A 20,387-nucleotide genomic window follows, 5' to 3' on the forward strand; every position below is an offset into this window, starting at 1 on the left:
CTGCTTCTCTCATATCTCTCTCATCTGTTACTTTCTCCTCATTTTCATTGCCTGATTAGTGCAAGCCCCTGTGACTTCTCTCCTAGATTTCTTTAGTAGCCACTGAACTAGTCTTGTCTTTGGTTTGACCTTTGAACCCATTCTCCATTCTTTGCTCCAGAGTAATTTTTAGAAACTGGAAATTAGAGCATATCATTTCCCTAATCAAAATCCTTTAATGTCTCCCCCACAGCTTTCAGATAAAGTCCCTTTATGATCTGCATTCCATCTTTTTTATTAACTTCATTTCCATCCACTTTATTACATGTACTGTCTATATTGAACTCCTTATTGTTATTCCCTGAAATGGCATTATATTCGTTCAAGCCTCTCTAGCTTTACATATGTTAGTCATTCTTTTAGAACTCTCTTTAAAGTCCCTACTCTTCCTTTTAAACTGGTCTCAAGCTTTACTTCTCTAGGAACATGCCTCTGACTCTCTAGTCTGATTTAGATGCTTCCATTAGCATTCTGGGCCTTCCTCAGTTCTTGAATTTGTTATGAAATATTACTCCTATTTTAATATCATTCAATGAATTAGAGAGTGAGTGAGTGAAAAGTATTTCTAATAAAAGTATGTGTTTACTCAACAGTAACAACTGAACGCCCTGTGCAGGTGAAGGTGGTCAAAGTCAAGAAATCTGATAAGGGAGATTTCTACAAAAGGCAGATTGCTTGGGGCCCTTCGAGACCTTGCTATGGTAGATGCCAAAGATGCTATTAAGGTACATTTTTTCTTAGTTCCTTGACCTCTGTTCAGAAAATGTCTTTCATTTTATGTAGCCCAAGATGATTTAAACTTGTTTTTTTATGACTGCTTGAAACTCTAAACAAAAATTAGTCTAAAAGGTGTATTATTCAACCTTCCAGTTCACCTTTCTGCCCCTACACCCTGGCTACTAAAAATAATTATGTAATCGCAGGTGCTCTTTGACTTAATTCTCAAAGTTGCATATGTTTATTAAGAAGGCAGAAAGAAGTAGAAAACTTATCTTTATAGAGTAATCCAATGAAATTCTGGTTTTACCCTCGTATAAACCTCTGAGGAACTAAAAGCTGGAAAAAAATGACAGGCAGTTGAGACAGGTGTCAAAAGAAATGAAGCAAAAAAACAGCTTTAGGAGAGTCCTGCGTATCTGTGGAATGCAAATTTCTTCCATATGCAGAGAATGCTTTCCTTTAAGTATTATAGGCAAACGCGGGCCTGTACTTTTAATCCCTAAGGCAACACCCGATTTTTAGCAAAAGGTGGAATGTAGAAAGGGTTTGACAGGTGCTTTTGAATTTTTTGTTTATTTTGAAAAGAGGATGGGCTTTTTTTAAAAACTTCAACAAATAAATGATTTCTATTATGAGAAGGAGTCAAGAGCAGAGACTTGTGTTTTTTAGGTTTCTGTTTGCAAGAAAATACTCTAAGGGCCTTTCAGAAATGCACCTTTATTAGAAAGCCTTTTTCACTTGAATAGTTTTGCACTGTAACCCTATTGACTTGCATAATTGACTAACATTGCTGATTGCTTACTTGAATGCTTTCTCACAGCTGACGCCTCATTGCTGACTTGCTCAATGGATTTTTTTTTTTTTTTTCATTTTATATAGGCACCTTGGTGTGTGTACTCTATATATGGATATAAAATATAAAATTTTTATACATAGCCTAACATTAGCCATTTAGTATCACACATTGATTTGTGTGAGTGTTGCCACTGGAGCACTCAGCTTCTTTATGGCATTATGGGAATATTCCCAGGAAAGAGATCATTTCCATCAAGTTTCATATCAGTTGCCAATACTCTTAGATGTTTTTGTAAGTAATAATGCAATTATCTTTTCATTGTGAGTGCAGGTTTTTAATTTTTTGACACTTCAGTGCTGTTTATTAAACTATAAATTAAACTAATCTGTACTTTGATTGCTACAGGGCAAGTCCTCATTTCTAAATATCATTTCTAAAATAGCTCTTCATGTAAAGGTCTGATATAACTTCCCTAACTTCTAAAATGTTTGTTTACATTTGTTGCCTCTAAATAACGCTTTAAATGACTTGAATATATTATTCTTCTACCCTGTAGAGCATGAAAATGATGAATATTTGGAGCATGTGTTTTAATTGCTTGGATGTGAAGAAAGTATATATCCATATGTTTTCATTTTTATATAGTACTCAAGTAGTTCTACATTCAACAAAGAAATATAAGCCTAATATGAAATTATTGCTGAAATTAGGCTTAAGAAACTGTAGACAGCATAGTGTAATTCTCTCAGATTAGTTGGCCTCGGTCACTGAAAAGAATTTTAAGGTCCACCTGAAGTTTTGGCTTTTGAAACTTCTTTAATCATTCTATATTTTCATTCTAGAAAACAATTCGGAGTTGTCCCTGCTTTTCACCTTGTTTTTGAAAACCACAATATAATGTAGAATATATCTTTTTCTCATGAGTAGAAGATATATTTCTTATCAGGGAGTTAGTGTCAGAAGCACAGTGTATTACAAAAACAACAAACAATGTAACACTAAAAAATCCTAAAACAGTTTAATTAGAAAATTCCAGAAGCAAGTCAAACTAGAGATTATCTTCATTTTACAAATGAGGAAAGCTGAGACACAAAACCATTCTGTTTTTCTACTCTTAGACTTTCTGGGCATAAGAAGGAAATTGCCATAGCAGTGTAAGTTGTTGTTTTCAATCCATTTTCTTTTAGCTGATAAACAGAGTTTTTGCTATAAATTTAATTCTGTGAACCATTCTCTTAAAGTCATTTGCAGACTTTTAATGGTGATTTTTTTTTTAAGAACAGTTTCAATTTCCTTTTGTTTTATTGACAGAGATTTTACATTAATAATGCAAAAGATTATGATCAAAAATAATTTCTTTTGCATATTTTTATTTCAGGAAAATCCTGAATTTGATTTACATTTTGAAAAAATATATAAATGGGTTGCCAGTAGCACTGCTGAAAAGAATGCGTTTATTTCATGCATTTGGAAATTGAATCAGCGGTATCTCCGGAAGAAAATTGATTTTGTCAATGTTAGCTCACAGCTTTTGGAAGGTAAAGTTAAATAAAATGTATATGTAAAATCAAATGTATCTTTAAGTGACTATCTAATTTGACATTGTTCGCATTAATTAGAACACTGAGTTACCTTATATTGTAAAGGAATTTTGAAATTATTTTTCTTATTGCAGAAGTGATGCTTGTTCATTATAGAAAATTGATATATTAAATTAAATTTAGAAAATCGTGTATAAATTTGCCCCCAGAGATAACCACTAATAACGTTTTGTTATTCTAGTCTTTTTCTGTGCATATTTAAGTACATTAAATAAAGAAATTTACATTCTCTTTTCTAACATACTTTTTCATATAATGTGTCATGAACATTTTTCATGTTATTACTTACCCCACACTATTTTTAATGGCACCGTAGTATTCTATAGTATACATGTACCATAATTTATCTAGCTAATCATTTAATATTCTGGTTTTTGCTTATTTTAAATAATCTGGGATGAATATTCTTATAGCTATATTTTTATGCAGAGTATAGGTGTAGTGGTTAAGAACACAATTCTGGAGTCATATTGCCTGGCTTCAAATCCCAGTTTTGCCATTAACTATCTGTCACCTTGGGTAGGTTATGTATGTCATTTTCTATGTCAGTTTCCCTTATTTCAGGTATAGAGATAATAATATATATACTACCCAATAAGATTGTTGTGAGGATTAAATTACTTAATATTTGAAAGTGATAAGAAATATTAGCCATTATATTATCAGTATAAAATTTCTAAACATGAAGTTAATTGGGATAGTTTTGATCACTGTATCTTCAGGAATATTGCTGACTGTGGATTATTTTGTATTGCAAGACAAAAGCTTCCATTAAATATTGAAAATATATAATGAGATTTTATTCTTTCAAAATTTCTTTGTGTAAAAACATAAACATTGTAAAAAAAAAATGGTCTGTATGCCTTATGGATCCAAGTTAGTGTTGTAATATCTCATAGAAAGCAATTGAAATAACAGCTAGAATGTAGGTGAACAGAGCTTTTAAAAGTTGTTACTTCTCTATTGAGAAAGAAAACTTAGGTGTGTCCTAAATTATATATTTGAAAGAAAACTTAGTTTTGTCCTAAGTTTTATATTAGAATTTAAAATTAAAAGCTTTCTATAATGTTGAACCATCTGAAATTACCAATATTCAACCATTTTGGCCTGCAAAAATGGCAGTTTCAGATGATTCAAATTATTCGTTTATTTAGTCAGTTGCCTCTGTCCCTTCTCAATTTTCTTTTACTCTTTCCTTTTTCTGTTTGACCATGGATCGTTGTCTCCTTGAATGTAGGATTCCTTCACAGCACTTATTAATTAGTGAGTCTGTTACTGGTTTGGGGCTTGATGCTTGGAACTGGAAAGAGCAAGCTGCATCTGTGAGGTCCTTTCCTGCTCCCCCAGTGGGAATGGCCTTTTGTTGGAACCCCCAGGGTTGCCATCTCACCAACATTAGTTCCCACTATTTTGGTAGTTGAGTATGTTGAGGGCATGACCATCAAGGAATTTATGGTAATTTTTCATGCTTCATATAGAGGTTTACTTTTCTTTGAGTGGCTTTTCATTGCATTACCATTTCAGGGTTGAACATTATAATGAGTGAATGATTCACAAGCTTACTGTTCTATTTTCAAATATATATTTCCAAATGTTATTTCTCGCCAAAGGTGTATTTTAAACCAATATGTTTCATTGGTCAACAATATTGGGAAATACATACTTTACCTGGATTCTCCTCATTGGGAGACATTATCAAATCAATGAGATTATCGTTGTTTTTGAGATTTAAAAAAAATCATTTAATTTTTCAAGGCCTAAAACAGAAGTGTAGACATCATCGCATTTATAAACATTAACCCTAATTGAGATCAATTTTAAGAGTACCAAGATCCTTAAGGATCACGCTTTGAAATTACTTTCTGTTAATCAATAACCATTGCTTTGGTTTAGTGGGGTTCAAGGAATAGTATTATTAATGTCTACAGACTTGTTTTAATGGACTTGAAATCATGGGCATTAATTCTCACTTTTTAAAAATAAATATGTCTAATAAACTTTGGATGGTGTTAAAAAAAATAAGAAATTATCATGACCTCCCTTTAAGAGATAATTAATTATCCAAATAAGTAAGACTTTTCTTCTTTGTGATACTGACATTGGCAACTTTGGTAGTTTTTGTTGGTGGCAACTGAATATTCATGCTAAATAATTGGGGTTTCTCAACAGAATAAAGTTTTTAACAAAGGACTTTGTTAGCAGTTGGAGTAAGGTTTTTGTTTGTCCTTTTCCTTTTCATTCTTTTACTTGCAGCCAGATTAAAAAAAGAAATCTTTAACATAGATCCTAAACCCAGCCTGAACTAAATCCATGTGCTTTTTTAATTGCTTCAATCTTGTCCTCTCCAACAGTCTTTTGTGACTAATCTATTGTCAAGGAGTAGCTGGGTCAAGTTTTGGGGCCTTGAGTGAAAATAACAAGACTAAATGCATGAGTCACAACTGACCTAAAAATAATCCCCAGGAAATGATTTGTTTTCCAGTTTTCTCCTCCAAGGACGAGCCAGTAGTGTTGCCTAAAAGACTTAGAGAAAGTAACAAGATAAATGTATTTTCTTTAGCCACTTTCTGAAAATGAGGAAAATGAACCCTGGAAATTTAGCTTCTTATGGATCTTTCCACTTTGTAGTTGATTTCAATGCTGTCTTTTAAACTTTAATTTAGCATGAAGTTCAAATGACGTATGGGTAGTATTAAAAAATTTTAAACCTGTATACCCAGCTAATATTCTTTGCTTACTTTCCTCTGCTTTTCTCATACCTTCTTACTCTCCAGAACTGCCTAAAGTTACAGAAGGTGCGTAACACCTTTTCTTCTTATTCTATTCTGTTTATTTTTATTGCCATTGTTATGTACTGTTGGTTCCATATTTTATGAAATTGGGCAAGGGGATAAGTTTATTATTATTAAATCCATAATGTAGTAAAATTAATGATAGTATTCATTTTTGGCTTCCAAAGGACTGCTTCATGGGAGAAAATACTTCTGAAGCAGTTATTATGATCATTTAAAATATTTGTTTGTTTTAAATATCTCCTTGTGTAAGGACTTGTACAAAATTATTTGGGTAGTCTTGCCCCCTAGTGGCTAATAAGTGGTCACACATGCCAGCTTAACATTTATTTTTACAATGAACTAAAATGAACTCATTCAAATGACAAGGAGCTGGAGGATGCCTTTCTCTTTTAAAGAATTCATATTTATATGTTGTTATCTATAATTGCCTATAGCAAAAGTTTAATCCCTTCCTTTTTTTATTCCTGGGGAGTTTTCTAAATCTGCTGTTATCATTCTTAAGCTGTTTTTTGTTCTATGACAGATTAATGTATGTGAAGTGTTAAGATCATGCTGAATGTAAATACTCATTTTCTTTCAAAATAATGAATATTAAAAGCACCCAGAGCTTTTAATTTAAAGCAAGTATCCCATTAAGTCTGAAAATCAATAATTTAATTTACAGTGATTAAAATCATCTTTTAGGGGTTAAAAAAGATTTACTCATTTTACTTCTCGTAGCCTCAAGTTGAATACTTAGCTTTTTACAAAAGACCTACATGTTAAATATATCCTCAAAAAATTGAACTGCAACATTTATCCAGAAAGCACCTCAGATTGAACTTCTTGGTCTTTTGTTATAAAGCATGAAGACCATTTACATTTTTGTAATTTCAAACAGCCATGTTTTTGTGGTTTCTTTTCTTACTGTGATTCATTGGGAAAGCCTGTAGAACTGGTGTGTAGAAATTTTGTCAACGTGTGTGAAAATTTGTTAAACAAAGAAAATTCAGTTAATATTTTCATTGTCCAAAGTAAGTTGTGAATTGTAGCTGCATTTTTTGTTTCAATTAAAAGTTAAAACAAAGCATAAGAAAGCTGAAAAGAACAAAAAAAAAAAAAAAAAAGAATGAAAAATGTTACCTGGATAAAAAAGGAAAGCAAATTGTTTTCATATTTCCTGAATTCATAATTATTGTTTCCTTAAAAGAGCAACAGTCACCTCAGGTAGGGAACAAGGTTTGGTTTATTCCACGTGTTTGTTTGCTTTTGTTTTCCGGTTTAATTGTGTTTTGGGAAATTGTGACTAAAGCCTGTTTTAACACTTACAAATCAGAGAATTAGACTGCATGCTTTTTATTATAATTTTTTAGTTATTTCATTAACATATATAGTTCTTTTTAAAAATAAAGTGTTTTCATATATTTTGAATAATTATTTCCTATTTTTCAGCCACTTTATGTAACCTATGCTTATAGCTGATTTTACCTAGCTAGTAACCATAATATCACTAGCTGTTCCTCCTTCTGACTATTTTATTTTGAATCTTTTACCTTTATCTTCTTTAAGAATCTGTTCCAAGTGGAGAAAATCAGAGTGTAACAGGAGGTGATGAAGAAGCAGTAGATGAATACCAAGAGTTAAACGCAAGAGAAGAACAGGATATTGAAATAATGATGGAAGGCTGTGAATATGCAATCTCTAATGCCGAGGCCTTTGCTGAAAAGTTGTCCCGAGAGCTGCAGGTGTTAGATGGGGTAAGGCGTTCTTATAATCTATGAATGAGCAATGTGTAATGGACTGAGTAGGCTGGTGATAGTCATAGTTTACTGCCTCAGCACTTAAGCCCTGATATTGTGATTATTGCTGTTTTTATCTATCAGCTGCTTACTAGATGCCATCACTCTTTCACTGTTCTTCAAAAAACAGAACCATTCCTTTTAGTCAGGTCAAAACAGACAGTTGATGAAGATTCTGGATTGAGGTTCTTGATATGACATGATGGATGTAAAAAGTTGCCAACCAGAAACCAACGTAGGGGTTTATTCCCCTAGCCAATGAAATACATCAGGATAGATCAGTGAAAAAGAATAGTATTTTTGTGGTTTGAAAAAAATAGGTGTGAATTAGAAAGAGAAGCTGAGAAAAGTGAATCATTTATCAAAAGGGAACAGAATAAGTATGGTGGAAACAGGAGAGCCAAGAAAAAAGTATGCTTGATTTTTCCACTAAAATTTTTGGAATAGGTCCTGTTAATTTGTGTGCCCAGTTTCCAAGTCTATAATCTAAATGCACATTGTTAGAAAGTAAGATCTAAAATTAGCACCACTTACATAAGAATAATTTAAAATAAGAACATTTGATTTTCTTAAAAAAAAAAAAAAAGGTACTAAGCATTTAAGGAAAACCCTCAGAGAGCAAAGAACATTTTAAAGAATTACAGAATTTTGACATTTTATAACTGAAAAGTACAGGCCTTGGAGTCTAACACAGGCCCAAAGAGATAACATGAATTGTCCAAGCTTACAAGTTTACAAAACTTACTAGAAACAAAGCCTAAAAAAGACTTAAAGATATTAAAGTAGAAATTGTCCTGGGCAAGTTCAAGCCCCAGCTCTGCTGCTTAAGATATGTCAGTAGATCTTATCCCTGCTTATACTCTTACTTTTTTTTTTTTCCTTAATTCTTTTTCTTTTTATTATTGTGAACTTTAACTTATGTACATAATAGTGATAACTTTCAAAGGACAATTTAATAAGTAGTTAGCAAATTTCCAAGAGGGTTGTGGATTACAGTTCCACGGTTTCAATTATTTCCTTTTTGTGAAATATAGGATATATACAGAAAGGTGAGGACTTTCAAAGCACAATTCAACAAGTAACTGTAGAGCAAATTTCAAAGAATATTATAGGTTACAGTTCCACCATTTCTGTTATTTCCTTCTAGCTGTTCTAATACCCTAGCATCTAAAAAAAAATGTGTATTTATATAAAGTTTCAGTATTCATAATCCATTGTTAAATCCTATCTTGTCTGTTGCTACCCCTTCCTCTCATTTAATCACTTTCTCGATCTTCAGGGGTGGCTAGGCACTGACCACCCTAACTTGTTCATATTGAAAGGGGATGTCGACTTTATGGAGAAGGGGGCTGCATCTGATTGTTGTTCTTAAAGAGGCTGATGCCTCTGGGTTTTAGGACTTGTATGGCCTAGGAACACTGGTGGATTGAAGTTTCTGAGAGGTAAAACTTAGTGAGTGAATCTTTTATAGAATCTCAGAGAAGTACCTAGGTATTTTGGACTACTGTTGGTAACGGCATGGCATACTGTGACCATTTGGATATCTAGCTGGAGCTTGCATAAGAGAAACCTCCAGGATAGCCTCTCGATTCTATTTGAGATCTCTTAGCAACTGTAGCCTTATTTTGTTACCTTTTTCCCCCCTTTTTGGTCAAGTAGGCATTTTCAGTTCCTCGGTACCAGGGCCAGCCTCCCTTCTAGGAGTTATGTCCCACGTCACCAGGGAGATTCATTCCCCTGGGAGTCATGTCCCATGTAGAGGGGAGGTTAATGAATTTATTTGCTGAGTTGGATTTAGAGAGACAGCGGCCACATCTGAACAATAAAAGAGGTTCTCTGGCAGTGCCTCTTAGGCAAAATTGTAGGAAGGCTTAGCTTCCCATTTACAGCTCTAAGTTCACAAGTGCAAGCCTCAAGATCGAGGGCCTGATTTATTATGTAGTCGGTTCCTAATTTCATGTAACATATATACTGTTCCAAGATAAGCAGTTAGTTTCTCACATTATCTTCACTTAGTTGTACAATCATCATCACCCTCAATTTTAAACAATTGTCAAAATATAAAACATCCCAGAGCTCTTATCAGCCGCTAATTATTCATCCCTAGTATTAATATAGTGCTGATAAGATATTCCTATTAAATATAGCCTTTAATATGTAATGGATAGTTTTTTTCATATACCACTCTGTTGTTAACTCTTTGTACCAGTGTCATACCTTATAAATATATCATGCTAACACTTATTTGTATTTGTAGTGCTACTCTCTGGTTACATGCATTTAAACAACTGTTTTCGAACATGTTCACCTTCGATGCAGCACTTTTATAATCCCATTAATAAACAATCATCACCCTGTCCATTCTCATACTATTAAGTTCATTATCATATCTGTACATATTAGATCATCATTCCTTTCACTAGCTTCTGTCTATCTCTAGGTCCACTATATTCTACATTATAAGACACTTACTTTACATTGTTCACAGAGTTCACATTAGTGGTAACATACAATATCTCTCCTTTTGTGTCTGGCTTATTTCACTCAGCATTATGTCTTCAAGTTTTATCCGTGTTGTCATGTGTCTTACAACCTTGTTCCTTCTCAATGCTGCGTGATATTCCCTCATATGTATATACCACATTTAGTTTATCCACTCAGCTGTTGAAGGACATTTGGATTGTTTATATCTCTTGGCAATTGTGAACAATGCTGCTATGAACATCAATGTGCAAATATCTGTTCGTGTCACTGCTTTCATATCATCTGGGTATATACTGAGAAGTGAAATTGCCAGATCGTAGGGTAACTTGATAACTAATTTTCTGAGGAACCACCATACTGTCTTCCACAGAGGCTGTACCATTATACAGTCCCATGAGCAATAAATAAGAGTTCCAATTTCTCCACATCCTCTCCAGCATGTGTAGTTTCATGTTTGTTTAATGGCAGCCATTCTTATTATTGTGAGATGATATCTCATTGTGGTCTTGATTTGCATTTCCCTAATAACTAGTGAATGTGAACATTTTTTCATGTGTTTTTTAGCCATTTGTATTTCCTCTTCGGAGAAATGTCTTTTCATATCTTTTGCCCATTTTATAATTGGGCTGTTTGTACTACAGTCATTGAGTTGTAGGATTTCTTTATATATGCAAGATATCAGTCTCTTATCAGCTGCATGGTTTCCAAGTATTTTCTCCCATTGTGTTGGCTGCCTTTTCACTTTTTTGATGAATTCCTTTGAGGTACAGAAGCTTTTGATTTTGAGGAGTTCCCATTTATCTGTTTTTTCTTTCGTTGCTTGTCCTTTGGGTGTAAGGTCTAAGAAGCGACCTCCTAATACTAGGTCTTGAAGATGCTTCCCTACATTATCTTCTAGGAGTTTTATGTTAGTGTCTCTTATATTGAGGTCTTTGATCCACTTTGAGTTAATTTTTGTATAGGATGTGATGTAGGGATCCTCTTTTATTCTTTTGAATATAAGATATCCAGTTCTCTCAACCCCATTTGTTGAAGAGACTTCTCTCCCAGTTCAGTGGATTTGAGGGCCTTATCAAAAATCAGTTGACAGTAGGTCTGGGGTCTTCCTGTCAATTTGATTCCATTGATCAATACGGCTATTTTTGTGCAAATACCATGCTGTTTTCACTAGTGTGGCTTTATAGTAGGCTTCAAAGTCAGGAAGTGTAAGTCATCCCACTTTGTTTTTCCTTTTTAGAATGTTTTTAGCAATTCGAGGCCCCTTTCCCTTCCAAGTAAGTTCGATAATTAGCTTTTTCAAGTCTGCAAATTAGGTTGATGGAATTTTGATTGGAATCTCATTGAATCTGTAGATCAATTTGGGTAGGATTGACATCTTAATGACATTTAGCTTTCCTAACCATGAACATGAAATATCTTTCCATCTCTTTAGGTCACCTTTTATTTCTTTTAGTAAAATTATGTAATTTTCTGTGTAGAAAGAGGTCTTTTATATGCTTGGTTAAGTTTATTCCTTGGTACTTGATTTTTTTTAGTTGCTGTTGTGAATGGAATATTTTTCTTGAGTGTCTCTTCAGTTAGGTCATTTCTAGTGTATAGGAACATTACTCACTTTTGTGCATTAATCTTGTATCCCACCACTTTGCTGAATTTATTAGCTCAAGTAGCTGTGTTGTCGATTTCTCAGGATTTTTCAAATATACAATCATATCATCTGCGAATAATGACAGTTTTACTTCTTCCTTTCCAACTTTGATTCCTTTTATTTCTTTGTCTTGCCAGATTGCTCTGGCTAGAACTTCTAGCACAATGTTGAATAATAGTGGTGACAGCGGTCATCCTTGTCTCGTTACTGATGTTAGAAGGAAGGCTTTCAGTCTCTCACCATTGAGTACTATGCTGGCTGTGGGTTTTTCATCTGTTCCCTTTATCATATTGAGGAAATTACTTTCAATTCCTACCTTTTGAAGTGTTGTTTTTTTTTTTTTTTCAGAAAAGGATGCTGAGTTTTGTCAAATGTTTTTTCAGCATCTATTGAGGATCATTTGATTTTTCCCTTTTGATTTGTTAATGTGTTGTATTACATTGATTCATTTTCTTAGGTTGGACTACCCTTGCAAGCTTGGGATGAACCCCACTTTGTTGTGGTGTATGATTTTTTGAATGTGTCTTTGGATTTGATTTGCAAGTATTTTGTTGAGAATTTTTGCATCTATATTTATTAAGGAGATTGGTCTGTAGTTTTCCTTTCTTGTAACATCTTTATCTGGTTTTGGTATTAGAGTGATGTTAGCTTCATAAAATGAGTTAGGTAGTGTTCCATTTTCTTCAGTTTTTCGAAAGAGTTTGAGCAGGAATGGTGTCAGTTCTTTTTGGAAAGTTTGGTAGAATTCCCCTGTAAAGCCATCTGGCCTTGGTTTTAATGGTAGGAGCCTTTTGGATGACTGATTGTATCTGTTTACTTGTGATTGATTTCTTGAGGTCTTCTGTTTCTTCTCTCGTCAGTCTAGGCTGTTCATGTGTTTCCAGGAAATTATCCATTTCCTCTAAATTGTCTAGTTTGTTGGCATACAGTTGTTCATAGTGTCCTCTTATGATTTTTTTTTATTTCTTCGGGATCCACAGTAATGTTCCCCCTCTCATTTATGATTTTGTTTATTTGGGTCTTCTTTCTTTTTTACTTTGTCAGTCTAGATGAGGATTTGTGAAGCTTGTTGATCTTCTCAAAAAACCAACTTATGGTTTTATTTATTCTCTCTATTGTTTTTTTGTTCTCCATATCTTTTTTTTTTTTTTTTTTTTCTGCTTTGATCCTTGTTATTTCTTCTACTTGCTTTAGGGTTAGTTTGCTGATCATTCTCTGGCTTCTTGAGTAGTTCCGTTAATTCTTTGATTTTAGCTCTTTCTTCCTTTGAAATGTATGCATTTAGAGCTATAAATTTCCCCCTCAGCACTGCCTTTGCTGCATACCATAGGTTTTGATATGTTGTGTTCTCATTTTCTTTCTTCTCTGGATATTTAGCAGTTTCTCTTGCAATTTCTTCTTTGACTTGCTGATTGTTTAGCAGTATGTTGCTTAACCTCCAAGTGTTTGTGAATGTTCTAGATCTTTGATGGTTATTGACTTCCAGTTGCATTCTATTGTGGTCAGAGAATGTGCTTTGAATAATTTCAGTCTTTTTAAATTTATTGAGGTTTGTTTTATGCCCCAGCATATGATCTATCCTGGAGAACTTTCCATGAGCACTAGAGATGAATGTATATCCTAATAATTTGGGATATAATGCTCTATATATGTTTGTTAAGTCTAATTTATTTATCACATTGAAATCTCCCACAATTATTGTATAAATGTCTGTTGCTTCCTTCAGTTTGGCCAGTGTTTGTTTCATGTACTTTGGAGGACCTTCATTGTGTGCCTAAACATTTATGATTGTTATTTCTTCTTGGTGCATTGTCCCTTTTATTAGTATATAGTGTCCTTCTTTGTCTCTTATGACATTTTTGCATTTAAAGTCTTATTTTATCTGAATTTAGTATTGCTACCCCTGCCTTTTTTTGACTGTAGCTTGTGTGGAATATTTTTTCCATCCTTTCACTTTCAATCTCTTTGTGTCACTGGGTCTAAGATGAGTCTCTTGTAAACAGCATATTGATGGTTCATATTTTTTAGTCTATTCTGCCAATCCATCTTTTAATTGGGGAGTTTAAATCCATTCACATTCAATGTTATCACTGTGAAGGCAGTTCTCGAATCAGCCATCTTATCCTTTGGTTTTTGTTCTCCAAATCATCCTTGTTATTTCTTGTCAGATGTATTTTTCCCCTCACTCTCTTTATTTCCTTTATATTACCCATACTAATTCTCTTCAGTTCTGTGCTGTTCTCCAGGCCTCTCTCGCCTTTCTTTTTTTTCTCAGCTGGTGTAGCTCCCTTTAGTATTTCTTACAGGACAGGTCTCTTGTTAACAGGTTCTTTCAGCAATTGTTTGGCTGTGAAAATTTAAACTCTCCCTCAATTTTGAAGGAGAGCTTTGCTGGATAAAGAATTCTTGGCTGGCAGTTTTTCTCTTTCAGAATCTTAAATATGTCGTATCACTGCCTTCTTGCCTCCCTGGTGCCCACTGTGTGTAGTCAGTACTTAGTCTTATGTTGGTTCCCTTGTACGTGGTGAATTGCTTCTCTCTTGTGCTTACAGAACTTTCTCCTCCTCTTCAACATTTGACAGTCTGATCAGAATATGTCTCGGAGTGGGTTGATTTGGATTTATTCTGTTTGGAGTTCATTGGGCATCTTTGATTTGCATATTTTTGTTGTTTAGACAGTCAACAATGTCTTTGAATACTCTTCCTAACCCTTTACTCTTCACCTTCTGGAACACCAATGTTTCTTCTATTTGTGTGTTTCATATTGTCCATCATTTCCCTGAGATCCATTTCTAATTTTTCGATTTGTTTTTGCCATTTATTCTTTTGTCCTTTTGCATTCCATTGCCCTGTCTTGTAGTTCGCTAATTCTTTCCTCTGCTTTTTCACATCTGCTGTGTATTTCAAGTATATTTTTAATTTGATCAACAGTATCGTTTATTTCCATAAGATCTGCTATTTTTTAATTTATTGTTTCAGATTCTTCTCTGTGCTCATCTAGGGTCTTCTTGATGTCCTTTATGTCCTTAGCCATTACATTGAAGTTGTTTTGGAGATTTGTATATACTTCTTTGATTAATTCAATTAATTGCTCCAAGTTCTTTGTCTCCTCTGGCTTTTTAATTTGGGTTGTTCATATCTTCTGGTTTCTTCATGTGCTTTATAGTTTTCTGTTTTTTGTTTTTTGTTTTTTTTTTGGCCTTGTGGCATTTGCTTGTCTTGATAGGGTTATTATAGGATATGCTGGATTATTTGAACATTTATGTATAATTTGGCAGAGCTACAGCTTGGTGGAGTGCACTTTCCCTGTCCTAGCAGCAGATGGCACTTTTGAGCCACCTCTTACCCTCAGGTCAGTTCTCCCCCAACCTGTCTATGCACTGAGCAGGGTCCAAACCAGGTGGAATCCAATCAGTGTATGAATTTTCGTGTGCACTAGGGACTGCCCACACCATGGGAGAGGAGCTGGTCCTCCACAGTTTGGCAGGGAGTCCACTCCAGAGCACAGTGGTCCCAGCAGTTCCTGGGGTGGACTATTCTGGGCCTCGGAGCTTTGCATCTCACCTTCCAGCTCACATTCCCCACAGTCCCTATCCGCCATGTGCCCACGAGTCCTTGGGGTTGGAGAGGGGCTTCTGGCACTTCTGTGCAGCACCCTTGCCTCTTGACTGTGCACACCATGAGTTTCATGGAGGAAGAGTAGTTGTGGTCACAAGACTGCTGAATCCTGAATTCCCTCATGGGAGCTCTCGGCCATGGGGCTGTGAAGGATTATCTCCCCAGCCAACTGCAGAGATGGGTGCACAGGGCTTAGAAGGCTGCTTTCTCCATGCTTGGCAGTAGGCTGTAACTGCCAGTCCCCAGCTGGGTAGCTCTCAATCTCGGGGCTGTGAAGGGTTATCTCCCCTGCCAATTGCTGAGATGGGTGCACAGTGTTTGGAAAGCTGCCCCCTTCTGTGCTTGTCTCCCAGCTCCAACCACCAGTCTCCCAGCTCCAACCGCCTATCCCTAGCATGGGAGCTCTTGGCCACGGGGCTGCAAAGGGTTATCTGACTCTTACTTTTGAATTACACTTACAGTTGAGATATTGTAAATAAAATGTGTGTGAAGTCACAGTGTCAAATGTACAGTGATATTCTTTTTAATTCCTTGTCCGAGTTTTTTATCATACCATGCCATGTTACCTGCCTTCTTCATGTGGCTTAGTGATTTATATTTTCTTTTCTAATTAATGTTGCATATAAATTCCAAGTCATTAGATTACTTTGCAGTTTAATTTGGATTTGATAGCTTCCATATTTCAGGGAATTCAGAATCAGTAGTCAAAATCATTTGGAGAACAGTGGTAAGGGGTGGTGGTTTGTCACTGCTTTGCTTGGAAAAAGATGTAATTGCAAATGAAAGAGAAAAGAAAGATGATGATAGATGGAGCTATTGTTTTTCCCTGTGCCCTAGTATAGCCTATTAATACGGCTCATACTACAATTATAAATTATTTCCATATATTCTTCAAAGACTGGTATATCACTGCTACCCTCTTAACTATGATATTACATAGGTCATTATGCTTTTATTTAGTATTTTACATAAAAGCTAGAAGTAAGAAAGTAGAATTGGAAGAAATGTTAGAGATGATATAGTCTAATGCCCCTTATTTTACAGAATTGAGAATATATTATTAACAATGATAGACTCTGAAGCAGAACCTAACTTGAGCAGCCTGTGAAAATATAAAATACTGAGGCATGGTGCCTAACCTTGATGTAGATGCAAGGTATGCCCTTAGGAAATACCGTGTAAAAAGTGGAGCATAAAGATAAAGTAGATGTATATCAATCCTTGTTATCCTCCTTTCAAAGAGATTTAGCAACATTTCATCTTTGTAATTCTTATACACATTTAAATAATCTGAAGTATTACTTTGATTTTTACTTTATAGGCCAACATCCAGTCAATCATGGCCTCTGAAAAGCAAGTGAACATCCTGATGAAGTTGCTGGATGAGGCTCTAAAGGAGGTGGATCAGATTGAATTGAAACTGAGCAGTTATGAGGAAATGCTCCAAAGTGTAAAAGAACAAATGGATCAGATATCTGAAAGCAACCACCTAATTCATCTTAGTAACACTAATAATGTCAAACTCCTATCCGAGATAGAGTTTCTTGTGGTAAGTTGATTTAAATGACCAACAAAACAAAACAAGTAAAAAAAAAAAAAAAAAAAAAAACTAGTGATAATATATAAAGCCTATTTATAAACATTTGCTCATTTCCTTTTAAGATCAGGATTTAAAATAATTCCGAAGACCTGACAATAGGATTGAATAACATCTTACCTATAAATTTCCCCAAGTTACATGTACAAACTGTGTATTTATATATCTTCCAGAACCACATGGACTTGGCCAAAGGTCATATAAAGGCTCTTCAGGAAGGAGATCTTGCATCTTCCAGAGGCATTGAAGCCTGCACCAATGCTGCTGATGCGCTTCTGCAGTGCATGAACGTAGCTCTTCGGCCAGGTAAATTCATTGGAGATCATAAAATCTCACCAAGAACCTGAGACTAAGCCTATGATTTGATACAAAGATTTTGACAAGAAATACATGGGGCAAGTGGTTTAGGGTTACGTTATTATCTACTCAAGCAAGTTGAACTTACTCTCAGACATATTTCTGTTGGTATTAAGAACTTTTTTTCAGTATGTTTGTTTCTGATTGACTATTGGTAATTGAATAAACCATGATTTTTTCTTTTACAGTCCCAGAACCTAGCACAAAGTAGGTATTCATTCACTCTCTGTTTAGACCAGACAGCATAAGGTTTTTGCTGGGCCAATGGTTCCAGAACTTGAGTGTGCAGTAATCACTGGAGAGCTTGCTCAGTTTGTCAGACCCCAATCCCAGATGCAGTTTCTGGGCTGGGGCCCTGGAATCCATATTTTTAACAGTTCCCAAGTGATGCTAATGCTGATTCTGGATGACACTTAGAGAACTGCTACCAGACTAGATGATTTCTAATTCTGCTTACCTTTCTTTCATAAGCAAATGTATAAACCAGTGAAACTTTGAGTTCTTTAAAACTTAAATATGGGCACTTTTATAAATGTGTCCATTAAACATCAGAAGAAACATTTTTACCCATTAAATCAGTCAGGAAACGTAATTCTGATTTCAGGCCATGACATGCTTCTGGCAGTCAAACAGCAGCAACAGCGTTTCAGTGATTTGCGTGAGCAGTTTGCCCGGAGACTGGCCAGTCACCTCAACAATGTTTTTGTTCAACAGGTAATTTTATGTTATTATTAAAACTGGCATGTCCCTTTAGCTTATTCATATTATTACCTTAAGCTTTAAATTCCTACCAGATTTTTAATGTGTGTAATTGGTATCACAATGTATTCCTTCATACCTTTATTTTATTTTAAGATTTTGAAATATGTGCGTATTTTATTATAGATATATTTTTGGCCTCAACTGGCTCCTTAGCTAGACAATCTAGTTCCTTTCAGCTCAGACTCTCTAATTCTAGAAATCAAGTAACTGTGCTTATTTATTGCATATGCCATTTAGACGTTCTTATTTATATAAGTTCAAATTTGTTACATGTAGATCATAAAGATGTTTACTGGTGGACTTGTTTTATTTTTGTATATTTTTGGATGAGAACCAGGACTTGATTTGGGGTTTTGAGTGTTTTGTAGGCTCTGTGTACTTATACAGATAATGATCATGTGAGAAAAATCAGTATATCCCAGCTGTAAATTTCAGTTGATTTAATCTTCATGTAAACCCTTTGTCTACATTTTTATATGGAAAGGAATATTATAATTAAGGTTGTGACAATAATGTTAATATTAAAATCTTAAATTAGAGGGGTTTGAATAGAAGACATTTTAATACATGGTGTAATAAATGAGATTTCTTATTTTTCACCTTTTTTATTTTATTTATTAAGGCTATTAGGTAAAAAGAAACTTTGGGGAATCTGTTATTCATTAAAAAATACTGTCTGAAACTTTGGATTCTTATTTTCTTTTCACTTTGCAGTATTCTAAAACAATTGTATTTACTATATTTTGTTTCCAATTAGTTTACTCAGGCCCTCCTTCAACTCTATAACAGGTCCTACTTTCTTTCGGTTCCTGTGAGTACATCAAATTTGACTCAAGCTTTTCTGATTTTTTTTCCAAACAGTTTGCTCAGCTTAGCAGCAGAATCTTTATAGTTTATAGCTTGACTTAACTTACTACCCATTAACCATATTTGTAGTGGTTTTTTAATGTCCTGTAGCAGAGTTTGCTTTACTAGAAAGGCATTTAATCTCATTCTGCCTGCCTTCTTCCTGTTACTCACTTATTTCCTCTTTCATTTTTTTAGTAAACATTTGCCAGATGATTGAGATGCATACCCGACATTGACTTGGAATAAATGAGAGACAGTTCCTATCCAAGAGTAGTTTACAGAATAGGGGAGGGATACAGTCAGATATACTCAAGAATGATATGAGAGTGATAGTTTGGAAGCATAAGCATGGGAAGGGGAAATCAGGGAGGATGCCTCAATGTTTCATTTGACCCAAAAAGTGTCAAGAAAGAAAGTAAACTTAGAAATCACACAGGAAATTCTAATTCACATTTCTCTCACATCATTATTTTAGTAATATCTATTTCTACACTATCCCTTGGTGTTTAATTATAATATGTTGACAGTGATGTTATCCACATTTGTATATGGTATTAAAAATACCAAGTCAGTAAACAGTGGTCCTTTCTGCACCTTTGATCGTTTGTTGTAATATGCATTTATTTATGATTTTGCTTCTTTGCGTTATAGACTAATGGCTTTATTTAAAATGAATGCTTCAGATTTCTCCAAATCTAATATGTATTGTTCCACATGAGTGATGCATGTTACAAACTAGAACATTGCAGCAATCTGGGATGTACTGAAGAAGGTGGAGGAGGATGTCCCAAATGCAGGAAAGAGATTTTATCTGGGTTGAATTCAGTTCATCACGTCACCTAGCAAACAAGTCAAGAAACATGGGTATTTGTGTTCCTGGTTGTGAGACCAACTAGCTGGAAAAATTTGATTCACATGTTATAATGCAGCTCACTAAATGTTCACTGTGTGCCTATTATGTACTCGATCTGGCCAATATGGTAAAACAAGAAGTGGTTCCTGCCCTCAAGTTACTTCTTAGGAGGAGTTAAGACCAGTGTACTTAAAGCTCTACAACAATGTTTATTATAATAAATTGCTAATTGTAGAACTATGGATTCTAAGTGCCAAAGAGTTTTAATCAAAAGTGAGTTTTCTAGAAGGAAAGTTGAAGGTTAAAACATGGGAATGTATAATACAGTGAGTCTTGTGGTGGACTACGATCATGATTAACTACATATATAAAAAACATAAAAGTGCTCTTTTAAAAAAAGTGAGTTTACTGAAGATTTAAGTAGTCAGATATGACTTTATGTATGAGATACGATTTGAACAGAGTCCTTGCAATATGCAATACAGGTTATAGT

At 34.5% G+C, this 20,387-nt stretch overlaps 1 protein-coding gene across 1 annotated transcript in view; it reads left to right on the plus strand.

Annotated features, from left to right (window-relative positions):
• EXOC1 (exocyst complex component 1) overlaps window positions 1-20,387 on the plus strand; it is a 67,300-nt gene that overhangs the window by 5,790 nt on the left and 41,123 nt on the right. Inside the window, 7 exon segments of the mRNA XM_037829847.1 lie at window positions 633-718; window positions 720-764; window positions 2,934-3,093; window positions 7,500-7,687; window positions 16,798-17,025; window positions 17,247-17,379; window positions 18,035-18,144. Of these exon segments, the coding sequence (XP_037685775.1) occupies window positions 633-718; window positions 720-764; window positions 2,934-3,093; window positions 7,500-7,687; window positions 16,798-17,025; window positions 17,247-17,379; window positions 18,035-18,144 (950 nt within the window).

The sequence above is a fragment of the Choloepus didactylus genome, chromosome 3, assembly GCF_015220235.1.
Source record: "Choloepus didactylus isolate mChoDid1 chromosome 3, mChoDid1.pri, whole genome shotgun sequence".
NCBI classification, from domain to species: Eukaryota; Metazoa; Chordata; class Mammalia; order Pilosa; family Megalonychidae; genus Choloepus; species Choloepus didactylus.